The 24,387-nt window shown below is 38.9% G+C and overlaps 1 protein-coding gene and 1 long non-coding RNA gene across 3 annotated transcripts in view; one reads left to right on the plus strand and one right to left on the minus strand.

The window, feature by feature from the left end:
* The window catches only part of RBM20 (RNA binding motif protein 20), a 239,826-nt gene that overhangs the window by 207,201 nt on the left and 8,238 nt on the right, over positions 1 to 24,387 (plus strand). The window contains exons 8-13 of the mRNA XM_031955834.1: positions 1,788 to 1,867; positions 4,706 to 5,369; positions 10,977 to 11,066; positions 12,209 to 12,878; positions 15,148 to 15,282; positions 21,864 to 21,985. Of these exons, the coding sequence (XP_031811694.1) occupies positions 1,788 to 1,867; positions 4,706 to 5,369; positions 10,977 to 11,066; positions 12,209 to 12,878; positions 15,148 to 15,282; positions 21,864 to 21,985 (1,761 nt within the window). The remainder of the gene's footprint in view (positions 1 to 1,787; positions 1,868 to 4,705; positions 5,370 to 10,976; positions 11,067 to 12,208; positions 12,879 to 15,147; positions 15,283 to 21,863; positions 21,986 to 24,387) is intronic.
* On the minus strand, positions 1,756 to 5,800 carry LOC116421893. Of its 2 annotated transcripts, XR_004232483.1 has the most exons (3): positions 5,714 to 5,800; positions 2,812 to 2,888; positions 1,756 to 1,891 (listed from the first exon to the last, which is right to left on the minus strand). It is a non-coding gene; the product is annotated as an uncharacterized LOC116421893 (long non-coding RNA). The 2 variants fall into 2 exon arrangements; XR_004232482.1 differs by lacking the exon at positions 5,714 to 5,800 and having other exon boundaries at positions 2,812 to 3,583.

Consider the following 24,387-nt stretch of genomic DNA (forward strand, 5'->3'; position numbering starts at 1 on the left):
CTTGGCAAGTCATTTAATGTGTTTGCCACAGTTTCCTTAACTGTGAAAAAGTACATAACAATAGCATCTACCCCACGGTGATGTTGAAGGGATCAAATGAGATGTTGGTAAAAAATACTTAGCACAGCCTGTGGCACATAGTAAGCACTACATAAAACTTTATTTCTTTCCTTCCCACCCTTCTCTTCCTCATCGATAAAGAGAGAGTTGAATTAGATAAAGAGCTAAAGGGAGGAGTGCAGGAGAAAATGAAAAGGGGAGACAAGTTGTAGAAAAAAGTGGAGGATGGGGAAGTTACATGAGGTTAACATCAAGGTTAGTCCTGGGAGCTCTCTCTAAGAAGAGATTGGCTGTCTAGCTTAAGTCATTATGTCATGACCTATCTGAAGACTGTATTTCTTAGAATTTTTTTTGAGAACATTTATTGTTATGCCTTTTGAGCATTAGTGAAAAAAGACCAGAATTTTAATATCAAGAAATCTGAGTTTTAGGTCCAATCTAACTAATTATGTAAATTTGGTCAAAGTTACTTCTCTCTGAATCCCATTTATATGATCTACAACATAAATGATGATTAAATTAGATGATCCCTAAAGTCTCTATTATATCTAAAATTCTGTAACCAAGGGAATAATATAAACATATTTCCAGATAGCAAATCCTAAAATTCTGCCTTTGTTTTATTTTTTAAAATAATTTTTATGTTTCATTTCCTGAACTTGACAAACTCCACTAACATAAACATTTCTATATACAATATACAATAAAAAGAAAAAAGATTATATTTGAGATAAAGTTCTATTTAATATAACTTGTCTTTTAAAACACATAATGATTTCAGTTTATTTCAAAGCTCTACTACTTATGTCTCCCCCTTAACTTTCTACTGTCATATCCTTTTTTAAAATTAAATTTTCTTTTTTAATTAAAAGAAATCATTTCAATGCTTTAATAACCATCTTTTGTTTTATTTTTATTTGGGGGGGCATAACAATAATATTCTTCCCCTTATATCCTTTCTCCCCAATATAAATAAAGTGCTCTTGTGACAAATAAGGTAAATCAGCAAAATAAATAGACATATGTCTGAAAAAATATATCTCATTCTGCATCTTGATTCTTTCTTCTTTCTGTCAGGAGGTAGATAGAATGTTTCATAATCAGCCCTCAGAATCATATTTTGTCAGTATATTAATCGGATTTCTTAAATCTTTGAAAATTGTTTTTCTTTACAGGATTGTGGTTAATGTACAAATTATTCTCCTGATCATTTCCTTCTCTATTAATTCATACATGTCTTTTCATGTTTCTTGGAATCCATCCCTTTTATGATTTCTTATAGAAAAATATTACTCCATAATATTCAAATAATATAATTTATTTAGCTGTTCCCTAACTGATGGGCACCGTCTTATTTTCTATTTTATTGAACAACCGTAATAAACAAAAAAGTGCTGCCATAAGTAATTTTGTATCTGAGGATCCTTTCTTTTAGTCTTTAAATCTCTTTTAGGATTTAATAAGCCCAGTAGCAGTATTAATGCTGCTTTGTTTTCTGTCTCGGTGGATAATGCTAATATTAGCACTAATGTGTTCACTTAGCAGCAGCCTTTGAAAATGTTACATGTGTATGTCTTATTGCTTTGGTTTCGTTTTATTCTCCCTCAAGTACAGAGTATTTTTCTCTTAGTATCTTCAGGAAATGACTTCATCCTGTATTCTGATATTGCCAAGACTGATTTAAAGTTAGTTTAATTTTTTTTTTTTTTTTTTTTTTTTTTGCCTAGAAACCTGGGAAAAATGTTGCAGCCATCATCCAAGACATCCACTCTCAGAGGGAGCGTGATTTGTTCCGGGAAGCAGACAGGTAAAGGATATCTGGCCAGGGGATCTGTGGAATAGAATTGAGCCATGTGTAAAGCAAATTCTGAGCAGTCTATAAAATTCACACATTTTACATCATAAGGAAAGTTGAACCAGGCAATGAATGCCCTGACCATAAATCAAGCTGAGTACTTGTTGTCTTCTCACCCATCCAACATGAGAAATCTGCTTCATGGAAGGGATCCCTAAGACATTTTTATCATGGCTAGTCAGCCAGAGTTTTATAAATACTGTTCTGGGGCCTAGGCAGATTATCCTTCCCATCTGCTCTCATGACCTGCCTAATAAAAGGTATAACCCAATTTGGAATCTGATGTTCTATGCTCTATCAATTACCCCTTACCTTGAAACTGCTGCTATAGTAACTGTGTATCAAAAGCTTCGACATCCAGATAAGCTTAGGTCAAAATTCAGCTTGCACAATTTATTTTCAAGGGGAAAGTTAATTCATGAGTAATAAATACAAGTAAGTTCAAGGACTGCTAATGTAAGAATATTATTTAAACAGCTCATTTTATTGAAAATAAGCTAATTCTAAGATAGATCATTCTCCAAGTCCCTTCAGGAGTTGGTTTTTGGCTCTGGTGTCATTCATTTATCTGACCAAGATCCTGGAGCTAATTTGACCTCTTCCCAGTAACTTTTGTAGGAATACACCCCCTCATGTTACTGCAGAGAAAAATGTGAGCAAGTTTTCTTCTGCTAAACTTTCCCCTTATTAGCAAGCTTTTAATCACATGTCCTACCTCTGACCAATCATGAAGACTTTAGAAAGAAGCCTTTTGCTATGCTATTGCCACCCAGCTAACTGATGGTTAGAGTAGGATATGCCCCAAATAATATCCCATCACTCAGGGTCAAATGCTTCCCAGTATCAGTTTCACTCTTAGATTTCTCAATGGCAGCATATTGATACATCAGACTCACCTTTAGAATTAACATTCTGGTTGTCTGATGAAAGGGTTGTTTTAAGCTCAGGACTGCTCTTTGCGTAAATTTAGTCTCTAGAAAATATGAATGTTGCGGTCATTCTTGTATGCAAAAACATTGGTGGGAAGAAATGGTAGGAAAGAACCTCTTATTAATCTGACTTTTTGGACCATGACTATTTTCATTTAAAGCTTCAGAAGCTTTTTTGTTTTAGTGGTTTCTGCCTACAATCTACACTCAATTATTTATGCAAATGGACGGGAATGTAGAGAACACAAGACAGAAAGCATCATCCAGGAAACATCCACACTAGGCTTTGGAATGAATTACTTTTTCCCCCAACAGATTTTATCTTTTTAACTCTGTTTGCCTTAAGCCAGTATGTCAAGCCAGGATTAAAATTTACCACAGATATAAACATACGATCATATTAAAGTGGCAGCAACAGCATTGAGAGACCTGATGTAATGCGGTTGGTTTGTCATGCTCAAAATAACATGTATCTCTCTAGCGTCCCTCATCTCTCTTGTGTTTCTAAGTCTCAGGTTTTCTACTGGTTCAGGCAGGTAACCCTCATGGTACATATGAGATCTGATGGCTGTTAGAGTAACTATGGTCTTTGGAATCCATATCCAACTGTATGATCAGAAAAGGCAGGCCTGCTTCTTCTTGATAAGACCTATAATCTTAGCGCTACAATCTTAGAGGGTCAGATGTAGAAAGTCTAATTTAATCATCAAGTATTTGTGTAGGACCGTGTTTATATGTGTGCTTTTCAGTTTCTGTACATAGTTGTATATATATATGCATTTGGGCATGTCTATAAGTACATATCCTTGGACTTGTGTGGGAGGCAGTATGATGTACTGGATAGCTCTGGTCTTTGAGTCAGAGAGACCAAATTTTATATCCCATCTTCTTCCCTCATTAGCTGTATGGATCTTAGCTTTCTCACCTGTAAAATGAGGCAATTAGACTTGATTGCTTTTCTCTCTTTCTCTTTCTCTTTCTGTGTAAATGTGTGTATATATAGACATTTATATTTATGTATATATATATACATACACAACAAATTAGGATATATAAATATTCATATAAATCATATGAATAGATATATGTATCCAGGAAATAGATAATAAATGAAATATAAAAGTTACAGATGCATATATATACTTACATGTATATTATGCACACATATAAATTCATATATACACAAGTATATGTATACATGTATGCACACCAAATAAGAATATATAATCACATAAATCATATAAATAGATAAATGTGGCCAATATATAAATTATGTGTGCATTATGTATATTATGAACACACATAAATTCTCTATATACTGTGTACATATACATATGTGTATACATGCATGCACAAGTAATAAGGATATGTAATAATATAAATCATATAAATAGATAATGTAATCAATATATATATCACATGTGCATACACATATATACTTACATGTATATTATACATACACACATAAGTTCCTACATATACACACTTGTGTATGTGTACGATATTATACATTATGTATAGGTACCTGTTTATATATTATATGTGCATATATGCACACACATATTCAAATAGGGTCATGGATTTAGAACTAGAAGAAACCACAGAGGCGAATAATTCCAATTGCCTCATTTACAGCTGAGAGAAGTGAGACCCAGAGATGTTAGTTGCCAAGGGCCACATGTCTAGTGTACATATGAATCTATGTGTCTGACTACATGTGCATATATTCCATGTTTTATAATGTGTGTGCATGTATAACTGTATCGGTGCATTTATCAGTGTTTGTGATTGTATGGGCTTATCTCTGTATGAAGAAGTGTTTGTGCACATTTACAGGCTCACACTCTTTTCTCCTTCACAGATACGGCCCCGAGAGACCCAGGTCCCGAAGCCCAGTGAGCCGCTCCCTCTCCCCAAGGTCCCACACGACCAGCTTCACCTCCTGCAGCTCTTCCCACAGCCCTCTATGTCCCCGTGCAGACTGGGGCAATGGGAGGGATTCCTGGGATCAGTCCCCCTACGCCAGGCGAGAGGAAGAGCGAGATTTGACTCACTGGAGGGAAAATGGAGATGACAAGAGGGACAGGACAGACACTTGGGTTCACGATCGGAAACATTATCCACGGCAACTGGACAAAATTGACTTGGACAGCCGGATTGAAGGAATGAGGGGACACAGAGATAAATACATCCGGCCCAGTTCCCCTAGCACACTCCACTCTTCGTCTGGCTACAAAGGCCGGGAGGATGGCTATTACCGAAAGGATCCCAAGCTCAAACCCGACAGGTATCTCAAGCAGCAACAGGACAGTCCTCTGAAGTCCAAAAAAAAAGAAGAGCCTAGATTAAGGGAAAGACACGTCTACTGTGAAGACTCAGGGAAGGAGGACGTCTTGGATCCCAGAGACAGCAGGAGCTCAGAGAATGCCAAGGCCAAACAGAGTGAAAAAAATAAAGCTGCCAGATCAGACAGAAGTCCAGAGGAAGAAGCGGACGCAGGAGAGAGCAAAGCAGTGGAGACTGAGGTAATACACTTCCCCACCCCCTGCAGAGGAAGGGGGCCAGAGAGCCTGGCTCCTAAAGGTGTTTGGCTCTGGTGGGGCCTCAGGTTGGCTTGTTGCAGTTTATCTGCTGCCCTTTGTGTACAGGGTGGAGTTAGGCACCCACACACTTTGCCAAGTGAGATTAGATCTTCCCTCCCTCACCCATCCCAACTCCTTAGAGAAGGCAGGTAAGGGAAAGAAGTGGCCACCTCCCACAGAATTATGATTGTCCATTCCCCCCCCCCCCCCAGCCTTGGTGTGTTTTCCTAGACACGCTTAATTGCTTGTTCTGTTTTACTTCTCTTTTCAAAAGACGTGGCAATTACCTGGCCCCTTTCATCCAGGATTCTCAAAGGCCTGAGGTGGCGCAGCTTCAGTTCACACAATGAGTCAAGGGGAAGTCTTGAAAGTTCCACAGTTTATAGACTAACCACGGACCTCTCCTGAAGCCTGAGACCTGCTCAGAATGTCTAAGGCTGGGGCTGGGCACAGAGGAGTTTTTAACATAAGGAAGATGATTGTTTTTCCACCCCTTTAATTTGCATATTTTCCCATTTCCCTCACTTGAATCCCACTCTAGATGCCATAAGCTTATAGATCCATGGGCCTGATAATCACGGAGGCTTTGGACTGTACATACATATGGCACCAAGAAAGGCATCTCTAGGGAACTGAAAACTGAGGTGATTCCCCCAAGGCCTCTCATGTACCTCAGCTCACAAGCTCAAGGGTGGCAGTAGTTAGCTGGCAGGAAAGTAGCTTCTGTCAGCTGTTAACCAGAAAACAATTGATTCTCACTCACTTACTTTGGAGTTATTCTCCAAAGCCAGTGAGAATGGCCCTTTCTTCTGACCCTCTTGCAATCCTATGCTGATTTTTGGTGACTCTCCTTCAGGACAGCTCAGAATCTATTTTCTCTTCCATGCAAAAGTGGAGGAACAGCACACTGCTGATTTCCCCTAAGCCCTGGACCTTTGTCAAGGTCCTAGGCTGTGCCAAAAGTGGGTGCTCAGCAAGGGCTAGTTAATAAAAATACCTTTCAGTTAGCTTTCTGCATATTTCCTTACCAATCCATGCCCTATCTCTAGGGAAGGAATAACTTTGTTTCTAACCTGACCTTCACTTATCCCTCCCATAACTTTTTGCAAGGGATAGTCCTTCTTGTGTACAGGCCCATTGTCCAAAAAGAGGGTTGAAGAGTTTTTGGAACCGCTTCCCTCAACTGGAATAAGGTAGATCTGAATCCATTCTTTTTTGGATAATAACTGAAAGCTACCTGGGCTTCAGAACTGATCAGAAATTTGATTTTAGGTACTGTGAGAGAAATCCTAGTTCCAGCCTAACATGTTTGTTCATAGGGAGAGAGCAGGACAGCATTTTCTGGTCTCTTATTCCATGCAAAGTTTTACTTCTTCCCTATGCCTCAGCCTTTCCTCCCTGTCCCCTCCCCAACTCTTTCTATCAATCATTGATTTTTCTTTCTTTAGGATTATATTATAACTCTGACAGAAAGATAGCTGGGGTCCACATGTCCTGAGCTGGTTAGCATGTTTTCAGTTTATTTGTCATTAGGCTCACAACTCCATCCTTGCCACCAAAGGGCCACTTAGGCAGCTGGCCATACCTCTAAATACTTGCTGATTTGCCCTCTCAACCAAAGATCTCCCACCCACCATTCGTAGTAGAGTTGGATCTCTGAATTCCATATATGTCTTCATTGCCACAGAATCAGCAGGGATCATGAGATCATGGTTTCAGAGAAGGAAGTCATCTGGTCTGACTTATCTTACCGATGAGAAAACAGAAGAGCTCCAGGAAGTTTAAATAACTTTTCTAAGATCATGTCACTGGTAAATGGAGGCAGATTTCAAACTGAGGCCTTTTGAGTACAAATTAAAGTGCTCTTCTAACTGTCATGCTACTTCTTAAGGTGTGCCCCTAAAATGGTCAGAAACTCCTGCTGAGTCTCTGATGTGGGAGGAAAACTTTGCTTTTTTCAGTTTCCTTTTCAATTTGCCTTTCTAAGTACTTATCATTTTTTTGGTTATTTGTGCTGGGCCATGCAAATTACCCTGAGCCTCAGATGAACCTCAACAAAGCACTAAAAACATCTGAAGGAGAAGGGGAAAAGCAGATACACCTCTCAGCTCTGCCACAGTGATGAAGGTTGATAGCCCCAACATACTCTCCTCAAGCTTAAAAAAAAAATCTGTAGCCTCTGCAAACTATGAATATACATGGAAAATTTGTAGAGACAGATCAAGCATTACATAATATCACATAATAAAGCTTCAGGCAAATTTCAACAGGCATGTGAGTCATATATAGTTGCATACTAAATTTGTTTATTTATATATATACATATATGTATACATGTCCATATATATCAATTATGTAACCCTCTTGTAAAGTACAGTGGACCTTGTAATAGGGTTATAGACAGTACTGATTTTAGGGGTTCACATAATTGATCCTTCATAAATTCTGTTGCCTATGTGCCATCCCATCCCAGAGGAAAATAGGGAATTATTTTGAAAAGACTTATCTGGATTCAGAAGACATCATCTGTAACATCCTCATCTTCAGGCTCTACTCAAATCTCAATAACTGGAAGGTCCTCTGGTCACTCATAACCAACCTATATCCTAGACTCATGCCTGCCTTGCTGTTGACACATCCCCAAAGCATAATTGGTCAGTTAACTGTGGGTTCACATCTTGGTGCAAAAGATCAAAAACTTTTGGGAGGATGAATCCTCCCAAAAGTATTATGCCATCTAGAAATGAGCTCTGAGCTACACATATGCAAATTTAATCTTAGAGGTTTCCCAGTAATTTAATAATTTCTATTGCACATGCTCTTAACCAAAGAAGTTTTTATTTCTTTTAGGAGCATCCAAAGTTGGCTTAGTGGTATTTAGCAATAGACCTTTAAGCAACAGGTTACAAATGAGCATCTGAAAGCTAGTTTGCACAGTGGATAGAGCACTGCACCTGGAGTCAGGAGGAACTGAAATATCCTCAGATACTACATGAACCTAGCAAGTCACTTCACCCTCTGACTTCATTTTCTATCTAGAAAAATAAGGTAATAATAACACTTACCTCCTAGGGTTGCTGTGAGCATAAAATAATACTTGTAAAATGCTTTCTAAAATGTAAAACTCTACATAAATGCTAGATATCATTATTGTTATTATTATTAAAATCAAGAATATCTTATCCAGGATAGTAATAAACAGAGATGAGACTATTATTCTAACCCTTTTGGCAAGAGAATATTTTTATGTTCCAACTCCAGGAGAGTACCTTTTGCTACCCATGTTCCTTCCAAAATGTTTCAGTTTCTGTCCCTGAAAAAGACTTGGGACATGAAGAAAGAAATTTTTATAGTCTGAAAACACTTCTAATCAGGTCTTATGGCAAATACAATAAGTAATTCCCATTAGATCATAGGTTCACACAACCATAAATGTAAGAACAGCTCTTTCTGTTGTCTTTGGTCTTCTTAGCTACAACCTAGGTAAAACATAACTAGCTTGTTTTGTTGTGCTTAGCATCTATCATAAGGTTCTGCTCATTCTGGATTTAATTTTCATCATACCTTTATATTTATACTTGGTTACTGGACCATGCTTTAATCATCTATTGTGTCTCTTTAAATCCAAATGGTAGCTTTGTAGTCTCATTGAATAATTTTTCCCTTTTCCTTATTGGAATCATTTGAATTTGTCCTTGGAATTGCTTTCTTAATATCATTCATAAGTCAAAGTCACCTGTAGCTCAAGGGAGCCTATCTCTCATGTCGCTGATATTTTTTTTTTAAAAATCTGTTCTCCTAGAATTTAGGGTAAGCATTAAACTACCCAGATTTTCCACACTTCCATATCATGAACTTTAAAATGTCATGACTACTTCTATATCAGATTCCCATTATTTTTCCATCAGCCAGTTCCTTGTTATTGGTCACTATCAAATTCAGAATAGTAATTCATCTCATTGCTTCTTCCACCTTTTAAAGAATGAAATTATCATCAAAGCAAATCAACAATTAAATTTATCAAATCTGATTTGTTTTTTTTCCCCAAAAGAACATATTAGTAATGTCTAGATTGCTGACATTCCATGACTGTCAGTTCTGTTATCTTTTCCTAGAATTCTTCAGTTTTTTTTTCTCTTTACAATCTGGAAAATAGTGTCATGATAATATTATTTCTATGTCTCTTAATAGATCTTTACAACCAAATGCTCATTTCTGTGCTTTCCCCCTGTGATTCATGGACTTCTTCATATGATTAAATCTTCTGGGTAGAGAATCCTATTCCACCACACTTTTTATCTAATTTTTCATTTTGAGTAAGATATACCCTTCTGTTGTTATATGTCTGTGGGGAAAATTTTTCTTTCTTGAACTAAGATCACTGACTCATTTTATTATCCAAACATTATACATTTCTATATAGAAATGTAAGGTCATTATCACAATTCCTCCTGGCAAGTGTTTCCAGTAATTATCAGTCCCCCTCCACTGCTTCTTTCATGTCAGCTACTCTTCTCCAATAATATTCAGTTCAAAACCAAGTGTCAGGAATGTGAAGCAAAGACCTCAGACAAAAATCGACTCTCATAATCTAAAATGGTCTTGAAGGTATCAGGGGGAGGATACCAGTCAGGCTCCAATTCTTTCCCATGCCTAATTTGTGTGCCAAGATGGAGCAGTTCAGGGAACTGAAAAATGATTTTTGGAGTCTTTTATCCTGCACCCATCCTTACCTAAGAGTTACTGGAAAAGTGTTTCCCCTTGAGAGGTTGACAAAATGATTTGTTACCCAAAGTATGGACCTGGAAAAATGCTCTTGGGATCTTGAGAAGTTATTTTGTGGACTTTGTTTTTGGAGGATTCAGGCTGACCTCTTCTCTGGGCTTGGATTTTTCATTAGAAAGACCAGAGATAGATCACTGTTATAAGATCTGTAATAGTGGAAGAAAGGAGGAGAGGATACTGGTGGTACAGAGTAATTATCCTGGGGATAGTTATTGGGAAGAGAATGTTTCGCAAGTAGGATATCGATTGGATGGCTGTCACTTTGTCACCCTGACTATGCTAAATGATAGTTCTTAGAATTGGGAAGTATAGGTCATCTGTAGATTTTTAATTCACTAAACAACCTGGACCTACTAAGAATATCTTAAAATAGGCTAGAAGTTTTTAACTTTTTATATATTTGTGTCACAGACTCCTTTGGCGCTCTCACAAAACCTGTGTTCCCTTTTCTCAAAATAATGTTTTTAAATTCTTAAAATAAAATTCGTAGCATTATAAAAAACCCAATTATGCTGAAATAAAAGAAACCTAAGATATTTTTTTAAAAAAAGAAATTCATGGACTCTAGATTATGAAGAACTCTTGATTCAGCCTCACTCTGTCCACATGTGCTACCCCCCTCATGTGAAAATGTCATAATTTGTTACTGAAGACTTAACTTGAAGATGTTTTTCATTTCATATTTATATTGCCTTTTTTGTCTCTCCCCTCACCCACTGTCCATTGTTGATGTTATTTATTTTGTTCTATCTTTATACCTCTAAGCTTGGGAAAGAAGAACAGGAAGTTTTGGAGGAAAGCACCCAATTTATGAAAATAGAAGATTCTGATGCAGTCAATGAAAGGAAAGAAAAGGTAACTCTCATCTGAGATACAACCAGTTTACCCAGATTTGTATCAAAGCCATATAAGATATTGTGAAGATCTTTTCCCCCATTTGGAAATGTGACAACAAGGCGCTAAGTAGCCATTTTCAGATATCCCACTTTTTTCTCCCTGAATGAGGTCGGCTCATATCTTCCTTCCCTTTAAACACACATGTACACACATGCACATACATGCACAGACACATGCCCATAGGCCACCTTGACTTTGAGAGATAGCTTTCTCCTGACATTTGGCTGTAGTCATTGAGAAAATGTGTGCTAAAAATATTGTAAGATTTAAGAGACCATCTTGCCAAAAAAGAATTTCAAGTAACAGAGGCCACAATGAATCTAGATCATAAGCTCATAAGTCCTAGACATCATTTGTAATGCTATGGATTATTTTATATAATTAGAGTGAAACACACATACACAGTTTACTGCTTCGGAGGCACAAAGATATGTTCTTGGAAACTGTCCAGCTTCATAACTTTCCAGTCATAAGTTGTCAGACGAGGAAGATATCAGTATCTGTGACAGGAGAAAACTGATCCCCTGAGTCTGCTTTCTCAGTCTTTGGGCTCTATGGGAACATTAAGAAAGTGTTTCCAGTGGATGTCAAAACTGAGAAATATGCATGTACATTTTTGCCCATAGAGGGAGAAGGTATTTGCAGGATTTTGATAGCTTTGTGCCCAAATGCCTATCAAATTGATGCTCACTGCCACAAAAAGATAATTCAAACAGTTGAAAGGGTTTTTTTAAAAATTTTGTTTATGATATTTTAATAGGTAAAATGTGTTATTTTAAACCTAATAGTTGAAGCATTTGGGGCTTTTTTCAATTCAGGTAGTGTTTAAGGAATTCAGAATATAGCCACGTGCTTTTCAAAACACCAAGGGAAACACAACACTCTTTAAGCAATGCATGGCCTGCAGTGTGGGGCTTGAGAGGTTTAGTGCTACTGAATTACCAAGTAATTCTTTCCAGTTCAAATTAGAACACCACTCGGTCGGTCACTCTGCCTAGAGCATTCTCTGTGGCCATGGGTAGAGCACTTTGGCCGGTCTCTGGACTGCTAAGGTCATTTTGTTAGCCATCTTCTGATCAACATTCAACGTTTTTATACAGGAACAAGATTGGGAAAGTGGAAGTGAGGTGGAAGGGGAGAGCTGGTACCCTACCAACATGGAAGAACTCGTTACAGTGGACGAGGTCGGGGAAGAGGAGGATTTTATCATGGAGCCAGACATCACAGAACTGGAAGAGATTGTGCCAGTTGGGCAGAAGGACAAAACCTGCTCTGAAATATTCCCCTCCTGTGGGATGACCCCTTTAGAACTGAACACTGATCATGGGGAATTAGCCAAGGAGGCAGGTGAATCTGCTGCTGCTGGCCGAGATGCTGAAATCAGATTCGAGTCGGACAGAGAAAGTGCTGTCTCCAGGAGCCATTCTGATGAAATAGGGCTTGAAGGGCAGACAAACATAAATCTAGACACTGAGAAGAAGCCAGATGAGCCTGAGGAGGACAGCTTTCCTAAAGACCCAAATTGCCACAAGAAGGAAGAAAAGGAAGATGAAACCTCAGATGTTCACCCAGTCCCCACATCCCAGAAAATGTCTTCCCAAGAACCGGCAGAGGAGGGGGGTAACCAGTCTGGTCTTTTCCTAGATGATTATAAGCTGATGGGATCCCCTAAAAACGGGACACAGGAAGGCAGCAAACCAGAGGAGAAGCCCAGCTCCCACACAGAGACCAGGAACCAAAGCCAGGCTTGCCAAGAAATGTTGACTGAGGGTAATTACTAACTTTTTCTCTGTGCTGCTCGGCTAACTTATGAACTTCCTAACTGGAGGGGTATAACACAGGAATTTTGCAGTCTACTATTAATTGCAGGCTAATAATATTGCTAATAGCATTGAAAGAAAGCTTCCATGAGCCAAGTAAAACTGTTAAAGACTTTCAGACAAATGGTGTAAAGGAAATAGGATAGGAGGCAATGAGTTTTCAGGGAGTTATAAGCAGACAGGATGGTCTCCTTTGAATTCACATGAGCCTAGATGAACTCCTGCTAAAATTAGTTTAGATTATCAGCAAAAACAGCAACAGTTCCTGTAGATCAACTAACAGCCTGGCCTCTCTTGTGTCTGCATGGCACAGGTCCACATGGGCAATCCTGAGGCAACTATTTCTGAACTGCTCAAGGGACTTAAGGAGGGATGGAAGAAGAATGTGGGGAAGGGGACTGGGATTTTCTTTTTGCTCTTTTTAAAAATTTCCCCCCCCCCTTGCTGAGGCAATTGGGGTTAAGTGCTTTGCTCAGGGTCACACAGTTGGAAGTGTTAAGTGTCTGAGGTCAGATTTGAACTCAGATCTTTCTGACTTCAGGGCTAGTGCTTTAGCCACTGTGCCACCTAGCTGCCCCATTTTTTACTCTTTTTTCCTCTCTTGTTGCCCACTCCAGAATGATAACCCTCCAGGCCTTGTTCTGTGATCTTCCTCTACATCTGGCCAGTATAGCCCAGTGGAGAGAGCACTTGGAGTAGGCAGACCTGAGTTTGAGCTCCATATCTGCCATCTAATAAATCATTTAGGTTTTCTAGCTTTTAGTTTCAGTATGTCTAAAATGAGGAAGATGGATTAAACCACTAGTCCTTCCCTATAAGCTCTGACATTCTGTGATTCTTTGATTTGATAGAAGGAGGCATTATAGTATAGTAACATGGAATCACAGGTGCCGAATTTGAATCCTGACACGATCACTTCAGATCTTTGTGATTTGGAATAAATTACATACCCTCCCGGTTCTGCCCCCCTGGAAAATCATTTAAATTTTCTCCGATGTCAAATGAGAGGATTGAACTAGATCACTTCTGAGGTCCCTTCCAAGTTCAAATCCAGCCCCAAACACTGGCTGTGGGACACAGCACAAACCACTTAAACTTCTATTTGCCTCAGTTTCCTCATCTTTAAAATGAGGATAATTATAGCACCTATCTCCCAGAGTTGTAAGAATCAAAATGAGATAATATCAATAAACTGCTTAGCACATAGGAAGCACTATCTAAATGTTAGTTATTCCTGATTGTTATTCCAACTCAAGATCAGTGATGCAAGATCTATGAGGTAATGGATTCAGTATGACTATGCTGGACCCTATAAATTTGTTTCAAAATACAATTAGCCTCATTTTACCCACAATACAAAGCCATAAGCTTCAGGACATACTAAACAAAAACTAGAAGCTAATGAGCAGAGAGAGACTATTCCTTAAAATTCTCATAGTGATTTTAACTAGCATCCTAAAGACTAACCTGAGGCTTTAGTGTGTGTGTGGAGGAAGATGGTTCTAATAGAACCAAGAATAAAAAATCCTTCAAATTCATCCCTAGCTGATTCTTCTCTTCCGGGTGGAATAGAAGCACCAGGTCAGAACATGGCATTCCAGGCTTTCTAAAGGTCACTCCAACCGTTCCCAGGGTGATCTGGGCAGCTTCTACCTGTTCTATTTTGAATCTCTGTGGAGACTACTACTGAGCAACCTCAGAAAACCTGGGGCACAGCCTAGAATAAAGGAAGGACAGGCTTTCTGAAACACCTTCCTTTGCTTGGGCATCTTTTACTTTGTCAGCATAAGTCTGAACATGTATTGGACATGATTAACTCATCTTATATAGCAGTTAGAGTTCATCTTAAGAAGTAATGTTTGACAGGTCTGGGGCAAGAAGGGCATTGCCTTTCTTGCCAGATTAAATGTGGGAATTGGATACTCGCAAAAAGGCAGACCATGCTGAATTATACTAAGGGTGGTTGACTATCATTTGATACCAATAGACTGCTCCAGCCAAAGCTTTAAGCAGCCCTCCCTCCTTGATATACAGAATGAAAAGATATGCCAACATTTCAATGTGTATGCCATTGTCTTAACATGGTGAAAATTGAATTAAATTGCTTTGGTTCCAAATTGCAATCATTTGCCAGGTTAAACAGCCCATATGAATGAATTGCAGAGCTCTCTCATGGTGTAATGCTTTATGAATTACATATTTTCATTTATATTTTTCAGAAAATTCCAGATTCCCAGAAATCCAGTCCCTGGAAATGAGCTCACTGGCCTATAATGAGATGGAGACGAAACAGCCCCATCCATTGCCTTCCTGGGAACCAGAGGATGTGTTCAGTGAACTTAGCATTCCTCTTGGTAGGTTGCATGCAGGGCTTCTGCTTAGAAGGTGATGGTGTGAGCTGAATGTTCCAGGTTAACCTCTTAAGGGAATTTGAGCAATTCTTTCTTTGGCAACAATCTAGGTTTATAAGGTGGCCATTTATCATAACTTGGATTTTTCATCCCCTGATGATGGAGAATATGCCTTATAGGAACAAGTTATCATTGGAACAAGTTGTACCTCTGTGAGGCTGGGCTAATAGGTTTCTGCTTTTAGATTTCAGTGCTTTCCTTTTTAAGGAATTCAAGAAAATGAGTTTAGAGCTTATACAGACAGGAGGGAGGGGATCTTCAGCTTCGGTAAAGAAAGCAAGATAAAAATAAAGAAATATCTAACAGATATTTCCCAAATGCACAGAGAAAAGGCTGAGGGAAGATAGGCATGGTAGGGTGGAAAGGCAGAGGAAGATAGCATGGTAGGGTGGAAGGAATTTGGATTATGTATGAGTCAAGGGACCTAGATTCTAATCCTGTCTCCTACTATTAGATCTTTCTAGATCTCAGTCCTCAGCTAAAAGAAGGAGCCTGGAGTAGATTGTCTCCAGGGTAGGACCTAAAATCTGATGATATTTGAGCAATGTTTCTGGTATCATTTCAGGGAGAAACAGGAAAATATCACCAAAAAGCATTTTTTAAAAAAAATCAATGCAATAAATATAGATAATCCATTTCCTATCTGCAGAATGGTGACAGCTTAGTCAAGATGGGGCTGGCCAACATAGCAAGATCCATACTTTTTTAAAAATGCTTTATTCTTCCCTCATTTGTACTATTCTGATTGTATTAGGTTCAGTAAAAAAATTATCTTCTGTTTCTTTAAAGAGGTCAGTTTGCTACCAGCTGTCATTTTGGCATTAAAGGACTTTAGTTTGAAGCCTAGTTTTGTATGGTGTGAAAGTGTCTTGTCTTCTCTAGGACAAAAAACAAACAAACAAACAAACAAATAAACTTAAGTATGTAAAAAGTTAAGAAGTAATACCATAGATTTACATTAAAAAATACTTGTATTTTTGAAAGCACTTTCTCATCCATTATCTGATAGTTATTTTGACAGATGAGGAAATTCGGGCTCAGAAAAATTGAAATGACTTACAGGCAGAGAGAAGAATAAGAGTCTTGTGTGAGGTGGTTTGAAAAGTCACCTGTTCCTTGGGGATTAATGGTGTCAGGGAAATACACCAGCAACCAGTGGGCTGGCCTGGGTTCCCAGTAGAGCGAAGCAGAAACATTGGGGATTGGTAAAAGGCTCCACCATTTTGCTGTTCAGTCTAGCTACGGCTGAAGCATGCCAGGAAGAACTCTCATAATGTGGCACTTCCTAGCAGGCAAAAGCTCAATTCCCAAATGCTCATGCTCTCAATTCGGTGGCAGCTTTATTACTATGACTAACATATAATTACCTTCATTCAAGAGCTGTTATTGGACGGCAAATGCAGCTTTAATTATTGTAGTTAATAGAGGCTGAAAATGGAAGCAAAAGAAACCCTATATATATATAGCTGGCTCTTATTATGATGATGTCCTTGTATATTGCTAACTTAGCTTCTTTTTAGACCTTTCCAAAGCAATCGTGTTTACATCTATAATGCCTACAGCCAACTCTCAATTATGCAGAGGGCGAATTACAGATAGTGTGACTATTCTCCACACCCCATGCTTTCTTCCTTTCCCTCTACTTCCTCCTCAAGGCCATTTCACCACCCAGAAGTGCTGGCACGGTTGGGCTGGGCAAGGGGGGCAAGTTATCCAGTCACTTTACACCATTAGCTCTGGTGAACAGATAGGTGTGTAAGGTTAGCAAGACTGACTCCTGTGAGGTGATAGGTGAGGATTGATGAGGGGAGTTATATATAGACTGAAGTTATCTGTGAATTATCTCTGTACAATATCAAAAATGGGCTCCATTGTTAGAGTGCTACAAATCAACAAATGTTTTATGAGTACCACCTTTGGGTAAGACCCAGTCATGGAGTCTGGAAGACATAAATCTGGGGGACAAATAAGACAGAGTACCTAATCCTGGGCGATAGGAAGTAAGGTAGAAAGAAAAAGGAGGCAATTAAGCAGATCCCACAATATGTGCCAAGCATTGTGCTAAGTGCTAGGAATACAAATTTAAGAGAAACAGTCCTTCCCTTTTTCAGTGAGAACCGACACATATTGCAGAGTGATGGCCAAGGAGGGCAGTTTTGTTTAAGGAAGTCACAAGGGTAGTTAGAGGAGCCAAAAGGGCATGCCTGAGGGCATGGCTTTTCTAGAAATAATGCCAATGTTATTTTAATTACTGTTCCTAGGTAGAAAAGGAGACGAATATCCGTGTCTTGTGGCACAGTAGGAACATGACAGGTAACTGGGGCCACGTAGACACTTTGAGCCCTAAACCAATCAGGACAGTGTAGCCTTGAGGCAGGAGGGTGCAAGAGGTTTAACTAACTAAAACAGGCAATATGCTATTAGGGGTCTGCAAACTTTTTAAATAGGAGCCAGTTCACTGTCCCTCAGACTGTGGGCCAGACTATAGTAAAAACAAAACCTTTATTTTGTGGGCCTTTAAATAAAGAAACTTCATAGCCCTGGGTGAGGGGGATACGTCCTCAGCTGCTGCATCTGGCCCACGGCCATAGTTTGAGGACCCCTGTAAGTGTCCAGTGAGTAGTCAAGATGGGAGGGATTCTTGAATCCCTGAAAGCAGGAAGACTTTCTAGAACTTGAAACCTGGAGCTGAGCCTTAGCATAGGACTCAGAGAAGCCAAGAGGAAGAGAGGGAGCAGGGAAAATGGTTTTAGTGTAGACTAGGAGGCTGGAGTGAAAATTCTTGTAATTGTAGATTACAAAACTATAGCTACAAATCACCTTACTTATATTATCTCACTTGATCTTTATAACCCCTGAAAAGAGGCAGAGCAGATAAGGTATATTTAATGTAAATAGCTTCTGTATGTAAATGAAGAGTAATGGAGAATCAGACATGACAGAGAATCAGAGAATATATTCACACTATATTGATATAGTGTGTCCTCTTTGTGACTTGGCCAGGTGACTGCACATTTAGAACATCAAAATCATCTGCAAAACAAAAATAATAATATTTGTATCAACTACCTTATGGGACTGTTTCAAGGGAAACCTTAAAGTGAAAGTAGTTATTATTTGTGACTTTCCCCAAAGTCTCATGGCAAGAAAATAAATCAATAATTCATCAATAAGCATTTATTAAATCTCTACTATGTGCCAGGCCATTTACTAGGCACAGGGGACACCAAAATATAAATTAAAAAGAGCTCACATTTGATAGGAGGCAAGAATATTTACACAAACAAGTATGTATGTAATAAATACAAGGTAATTTTGTTCAGTAGACACGTTAGCAGTTGGTCACGTATAGGACATGGTGTTTAAGTTGAGGTTTGAAAAAGAATGGGGATTCCAGAGTTTGAATTTCATCTTAGAGATCATAGGGAGAAACTAGAGTATTCTGGTCAGGTGAGAGACATTGTGAGGTCTGTGCTTTAGGGATGTCACTTTGGAAACCTTAAGGATAATAGAAAAGATTGAAGAGAGATGTAGATCTTTTCAGTAGTAGCAGAGTGCTTCTCCCTGCTATATGGAGGGGAGATCACAAGGAGCTGAGTCTAGTTGGGACAGAATGTGTATGTAGGAAGAGTGGGAGATCTTCAAATGCACATCCCATTGGAAAGACCTGAGGTTTCATTTGGGGCAGCACCCAGCAATGTTCCAGAGGTAAGAGGGCCAGACAGAAAAGGAGGAGTGTCTGAGGATGTGCTTTTGAATGCATGTCTCTCCCATCTCTTAGAAGATGATAATAATTAATAAGAAAATAATGACAAAATATTAAATAACTAGAAAATAAATGCTTGTGAACTGAACTGGTGATGTGTCTGCCTCTATACATACTGCTGCCTAATAGTAATGGTTTTGGATTGTGTTATTTTGAACTAGCTCTCCTTTTGTTTAGATAGGATTGCATATTTGATGATAGATGGTAGACTCATCCCATTTTATCTCTTCAGGCCCTCTCACCTCTGGGACCCAAGTGGGTGGTACCACAAATGAAGTTTCAGGTCTTTCCAATAGAATGTGCTTTTGAAGATTTCTTTTCCTATGTATACCTTCTGTCCCCAACCAGACTTTGGAGGAAGAGCTCAGTACAACTTTGTAGAGAATAATGAAGAAATATCTCAAATTTATCAATTTATCAACCTGTGTGTTATGCAATTGGGAGTGGCAAGGACTGAGGGAGGGAAATGAGAGAGATAGGGACACTCGGACAAAGACAGAGACAGAAACAGAGGGACAAAGAATAAGATAGAAAATCAGTCTTTCTGGGTGACCTAGTGCACAAGATGGTGATTTCTCAACTGACTCACCTGAGAGAAAAGTTTTCCTTAGGAAGAGTGTTATCAATACTGCCTACAGCTGTTTGTGTTGAGACCTTGATGATAGCAGGAAATGTCAGGGGGAGTTAATTCAGCTGAACAGTTCCCAGACTCCAGACTATGAGTTAGAAATCAGTGACCAGCCCAAAATACAGTCAAAGATAATAGCAAGGTTTTGTACATAGGTGATTGAGTGAATGCTAGTCATACAGTCAGAAGTAGGGGAATCAGAGTAGGATATGATTTAGAGAAGAAAATAAATTCTTTTTGGATGTTACTGATTTTGGAATGGCCTACAGCTAACCCTAACCCTAAATTGGAGGCAGCAGTTAAAATGGACTCTTGATATTGGGGATAAGAGAGGTAGATTTTTACTCATTAAGCCAAAGATTATGTTGCCAAAAAGAAGAAAAGGGCAAACAAAGTCAGCAAAGATGAGAAGGATAAAAAGGAAAGCAAAAAAGCTAGAAAATAGTGGGCATGGTGATAGCAACAATAGCGACTGTTATATAGCACTTGTGATTCACAAGCGACTTTTACAAGTTTTTTTTTTTTTTTTCTGACTCCCAAGCATAGTGTTCTATCTGTCATGCCCCATCTCTGCAGTGGGAGAATCAGGAAGGTCAAAGGCACATGTTTTACTCTTTAGTATTTTCTGTTTCCTATATGACTCCAAAGAGTAAGTGCCATTTTTGAAGTGGAAAAAAATTTACTTGCTAATTGCAGACCTGGAATTCTTAGCTATTTCAGAGGCTCTGAGATACTCTGACACTGACACAGTATAGGACAACAGTCATTTAAAAGCCCCTCTATAACTTGTGTGCTGTGCATAGCTGTGTAACAGCTGCCTTAGAGCCATTTTAATTTGAGATAACTCTCCCTGCCTAGTGCCAGAAGACCCCAGAAGCTTTGTCCTATGGATGATCTTATTGTCGCCCATATTTATTTTCTACCATATACAGTCATGGCAATGATATATCTCAGATCCTGAAGATGAAAGTATTAGAGATAATAGAGATGAAAAGCAGGTGTCTTCTGATGACTGCAGGGTTTTCTTTCCTGAAAATGGAATAAACACAGCCATGAAAGAAGATCTAGGGAGTTTACCAACCTTTATATTTGTATAGTACTTTATAATTTTTGAATTCCTGTTATATATGTATTAGAACCCAATTCTTCCGACTGAGCCCAAAGCAAAGCTCTTTCTACCATTTACTAATCATAATGGCAGAATGTATAGAGTACTCAAGTTACTGGTTGTATGGCTCTGGCAAGTCACTTAAATTTTCTCAGACTTGGGTAGAAAGAGCTGTGGACCTAAAGTCAGGAATACCTGAGTTTACATCCAGTCATAGACATTTATTAGTTGTGAGATCTTGAGCAGGTCACTTAACCAAAATTTGCCTTGGTTTCCTCATTTATAAAGTGAGAGTCATAGTAGTGCCTATTTCTCAGGATTGTTTTGAGGATAAAATGTATAATATAAATGTATATTGTAAATGAAAATTTATTATAATTATATATGTGTGTATATGTATGTATATATATGTTTATTTATCATGTGTTATGCAAATCTTTAAACTGCTTTGTAAATGCTAGCTATTTTTAGGCAGAGTGCTATAGGGAATGTTATAGGGAATAAATGTGACTCAATATAGGGAGTGTCATAGGGAATAAATGTGTCTCAATCCTTTCCCTCAGTGAGCCTACAAATTAGTCAAGAAAGATAAGGTAAAGCACAAGTGACCATAATATCAGAAAAGGAGTGATAAGACCTTGGGAGAAGTACAAAGTGCTATGGGAATTACGTAAAAGGAGAGATCGTATCAGGTCAGGGGAATAAGGAATGACATCTTAAAGGGAGTGACTTTGGTTAAATTACATCTTGTTGAAAATTCATTTTTTCATTTGTAAAAGGGAGATAGTGGCTATCTTATTCCCAGGTGAGGATTAAGCAAAATGATGAATGTAAAAGTAAGTAATTGCAAACATGAAAGCATTATACAAATAGGAATTATCCTTGTTTTCCCTAGAGATATACAAAAACTAGGCAGGACCCTGGCCAGGCCCAAGTCAATCTTTGTCCTCAAAGGCTAACCAGGAACTGGGGACAAGAGTGGGCCATATTTCTAATGTTTTCCCTTCCCTGTTCTTGCACAGGAGTGGAGTTTGTGGTGCCCAGGACGGGGTTTTATTGCAAGTTGTGTGGTCTTTTCTACACTAATGAAGAGACAGCAAAGACAAGCCACTGTCGCAGTTCTATCCACTACAGAAACCTCCAGGTAAGAAAGAGGCTTTGTTGACCGGAGAGGTGCTGTCTTCTCTATGCTACAGGGCCCTGGGCTCTCCCCAGAGGTGAGGTAGAACATCCTCTCCCCTGAGGTGGGATAGGGCATCCTTTCCCCTGAGGCAGAAGAGGGCATCCTCTTCCCAGAGGTGGTGGGATATCCCAGCAGGATAGAGCATCCTCTCCCCAGAAGTGTGATAGGACATCCTCTCCCCTGAGATGGTGGGATACTTTGGTGTGGGGGGGGGAGAAATAGGGCACCCTCCCCACTGAGGCAGGATAGGACATCCTGCCTTCTCCCTTTTCATTTCTCCTTCCCTTGTGAAAACCACAGGAAGCCGATACTTAGTGAGGAAAGCAAGTATGTGTCTGCCCTAGTCTGCCATACATAGCCCAAAACACACCTAACTGGTTCCTTACGAAGAAGATGCATACTAGTTTATCAGAGAGATGCCCTTGATTCTAAGGGTGTCTTAGAAGGTCATCTCTGCATTCCCACCCCCCAATTAAATGCCAGGTTTACTCCGTGGGAAATCAGTAGCATCAAGACACTTTAGTTAGAAGAATAATAGTTTGTTGAATTGAGCTGAAAGGAACCCAAAGGTCATGCAGTCTAGCCTCTTTCTTTTACAAACGAGGAAGCCAAGAGACCCAGGGAAGATTTTTCCAAGGCCACATACACAGGAAGGAACAGAGATGGGATTATAGTCTTCCAACTCCAAATTTAGAGCTTTTTACACTAAATTAGGAAACAAACTGTTGCAGGTTGGAAAGGGAATCATGACATTAAAATCCATTGCTAACAATTCCTACAGGATTCTGCAGACTGCAAATGACAAGTCAATTCACTTATTCAACTCTAAGTTAACTGGTAGCTACAAGACTCATAGCAAGTTTCCTTCTTCCTTCTCCAACAAGAAAGTTATTATAGGTTAGAAAATAAGGGCAGCTAGGTTGTACAGTGGATAGAGCACCAGCCCTGAAGTCAGGAGGTCCTGAGTGAATTCAAATCTGGTCTCACACCCTTACCACTGTGGGCAAGTCACTTATTCCTGATTGCCTCAGAGGGAAAAAAAAGAAAAGAAAATAGTCATGTTTAAAAACAGAACTTATCCACAGATTAGAAGGGATATGAGTATCTGAATATCACAACAATCAGAGTACCTGCTCCATGACAAGGCAGGAAGAGGCGAAATGAAAACACAATTTGAGCCTCTGAGACAAAAGGGAAAAGTGTGAGATCCCCTGACAGAGAGTATGTGATATCATAGAAAGAATGCTGGGTTAGGAGTCAAGAGAAACATAGATTTGAAAGCAGTCTATGCTGTCATTTGATTCTAGGCATGTCACTTAATCTTTCTAAGTTGCAATTTTCTAATCAGTAAAATAGGGTTGAGGATAATTATCTACAAGACTGTTTTGATCAACAATTCTCAAAGTGTCATCCAAGATCCCCTGGGAGTTTCCAAGATCCTTTTAGGGGACCTATAAGGCCTATTTACAATAATATTAAGATGTTTTAATTTCTAATATGGCAAACATTGATAGATATAATGCATATAAACACACGTTCTTTAGGGAATGATCTTTGATATTTTTAAGAGTATAAAGAAGTCCTGAGACCAAAAAGTCTAAAAAGCAATGGTGGTGAGGATCAAAAGAAATGATGTATGTAAAGTGCTTTGCAAACCTTAAGTTAGATTTATTATAGTGCCAGCAACTGTTACCATTCTTTAAAATTAATATTATTCATTGTTCAATTTCCACAAAACAATTCTTCTAAAAAATTAACAATTTCATTCTTACCAGAATCTTAGGTTGTCGGATGATTCTTTAAAGGCCCATATAGCCTAACTATATATTTCTGCTTAACAACCCTGCTGTGTCCTGTGTTCTGACAAGTTGGCTTCTGATATTAGCTGGAGTCCCCTTTTACACCTGTTTAGTAGAAAGCAGGCCAGGAAACTCTCAAGCCACAAGAGACCTGTAGCTATTTCTACTCCAGACTGCTTGGGTTATGTGATCTCACCTAAAGGCACCACTAGTGTGACCTGTGGCAGCTTATCCTAATTGCAGGCCAAGTACCAAGGAGAATGTTAACAGCTTCCTGAGTTTTGGCCAACTGACAATTAGCATCACAGTTTGTGAAGGGCTATTTGATCCTTGTCCAAAAACCTGAAATAATTTGCCATCTTCATTTCATTCCTGAATACAGCTGCTTTCAAGTTAAGGGATCTTCAGAATTCTAGAGAACCATAAGCTTCATGTGGGCAGGAATGATGCTTTTTATAAAATCTGAATAGCCCTCAATAACTGAGCACAGTGCTCTTCACAACACAGCTGACTAGTAAGGTTTTTTTTTTTATAAATAAGTGAGTAAATGAGTGAATGGTGCTG

Source organism: Sarcophilus harrisii, chromosome 2 (assembly GCF_902635505.1).
Source record: "Sarcophilus harrisii chromosome 2, mSarHar1.11, whole genome shotgun sequence".
NCBI lineage: Eukaryota > Metazoa > Chordata > Mammalia > Dasyuromorphia > Dasyuridae > Sarcophilus > Sarcophilus harrisii.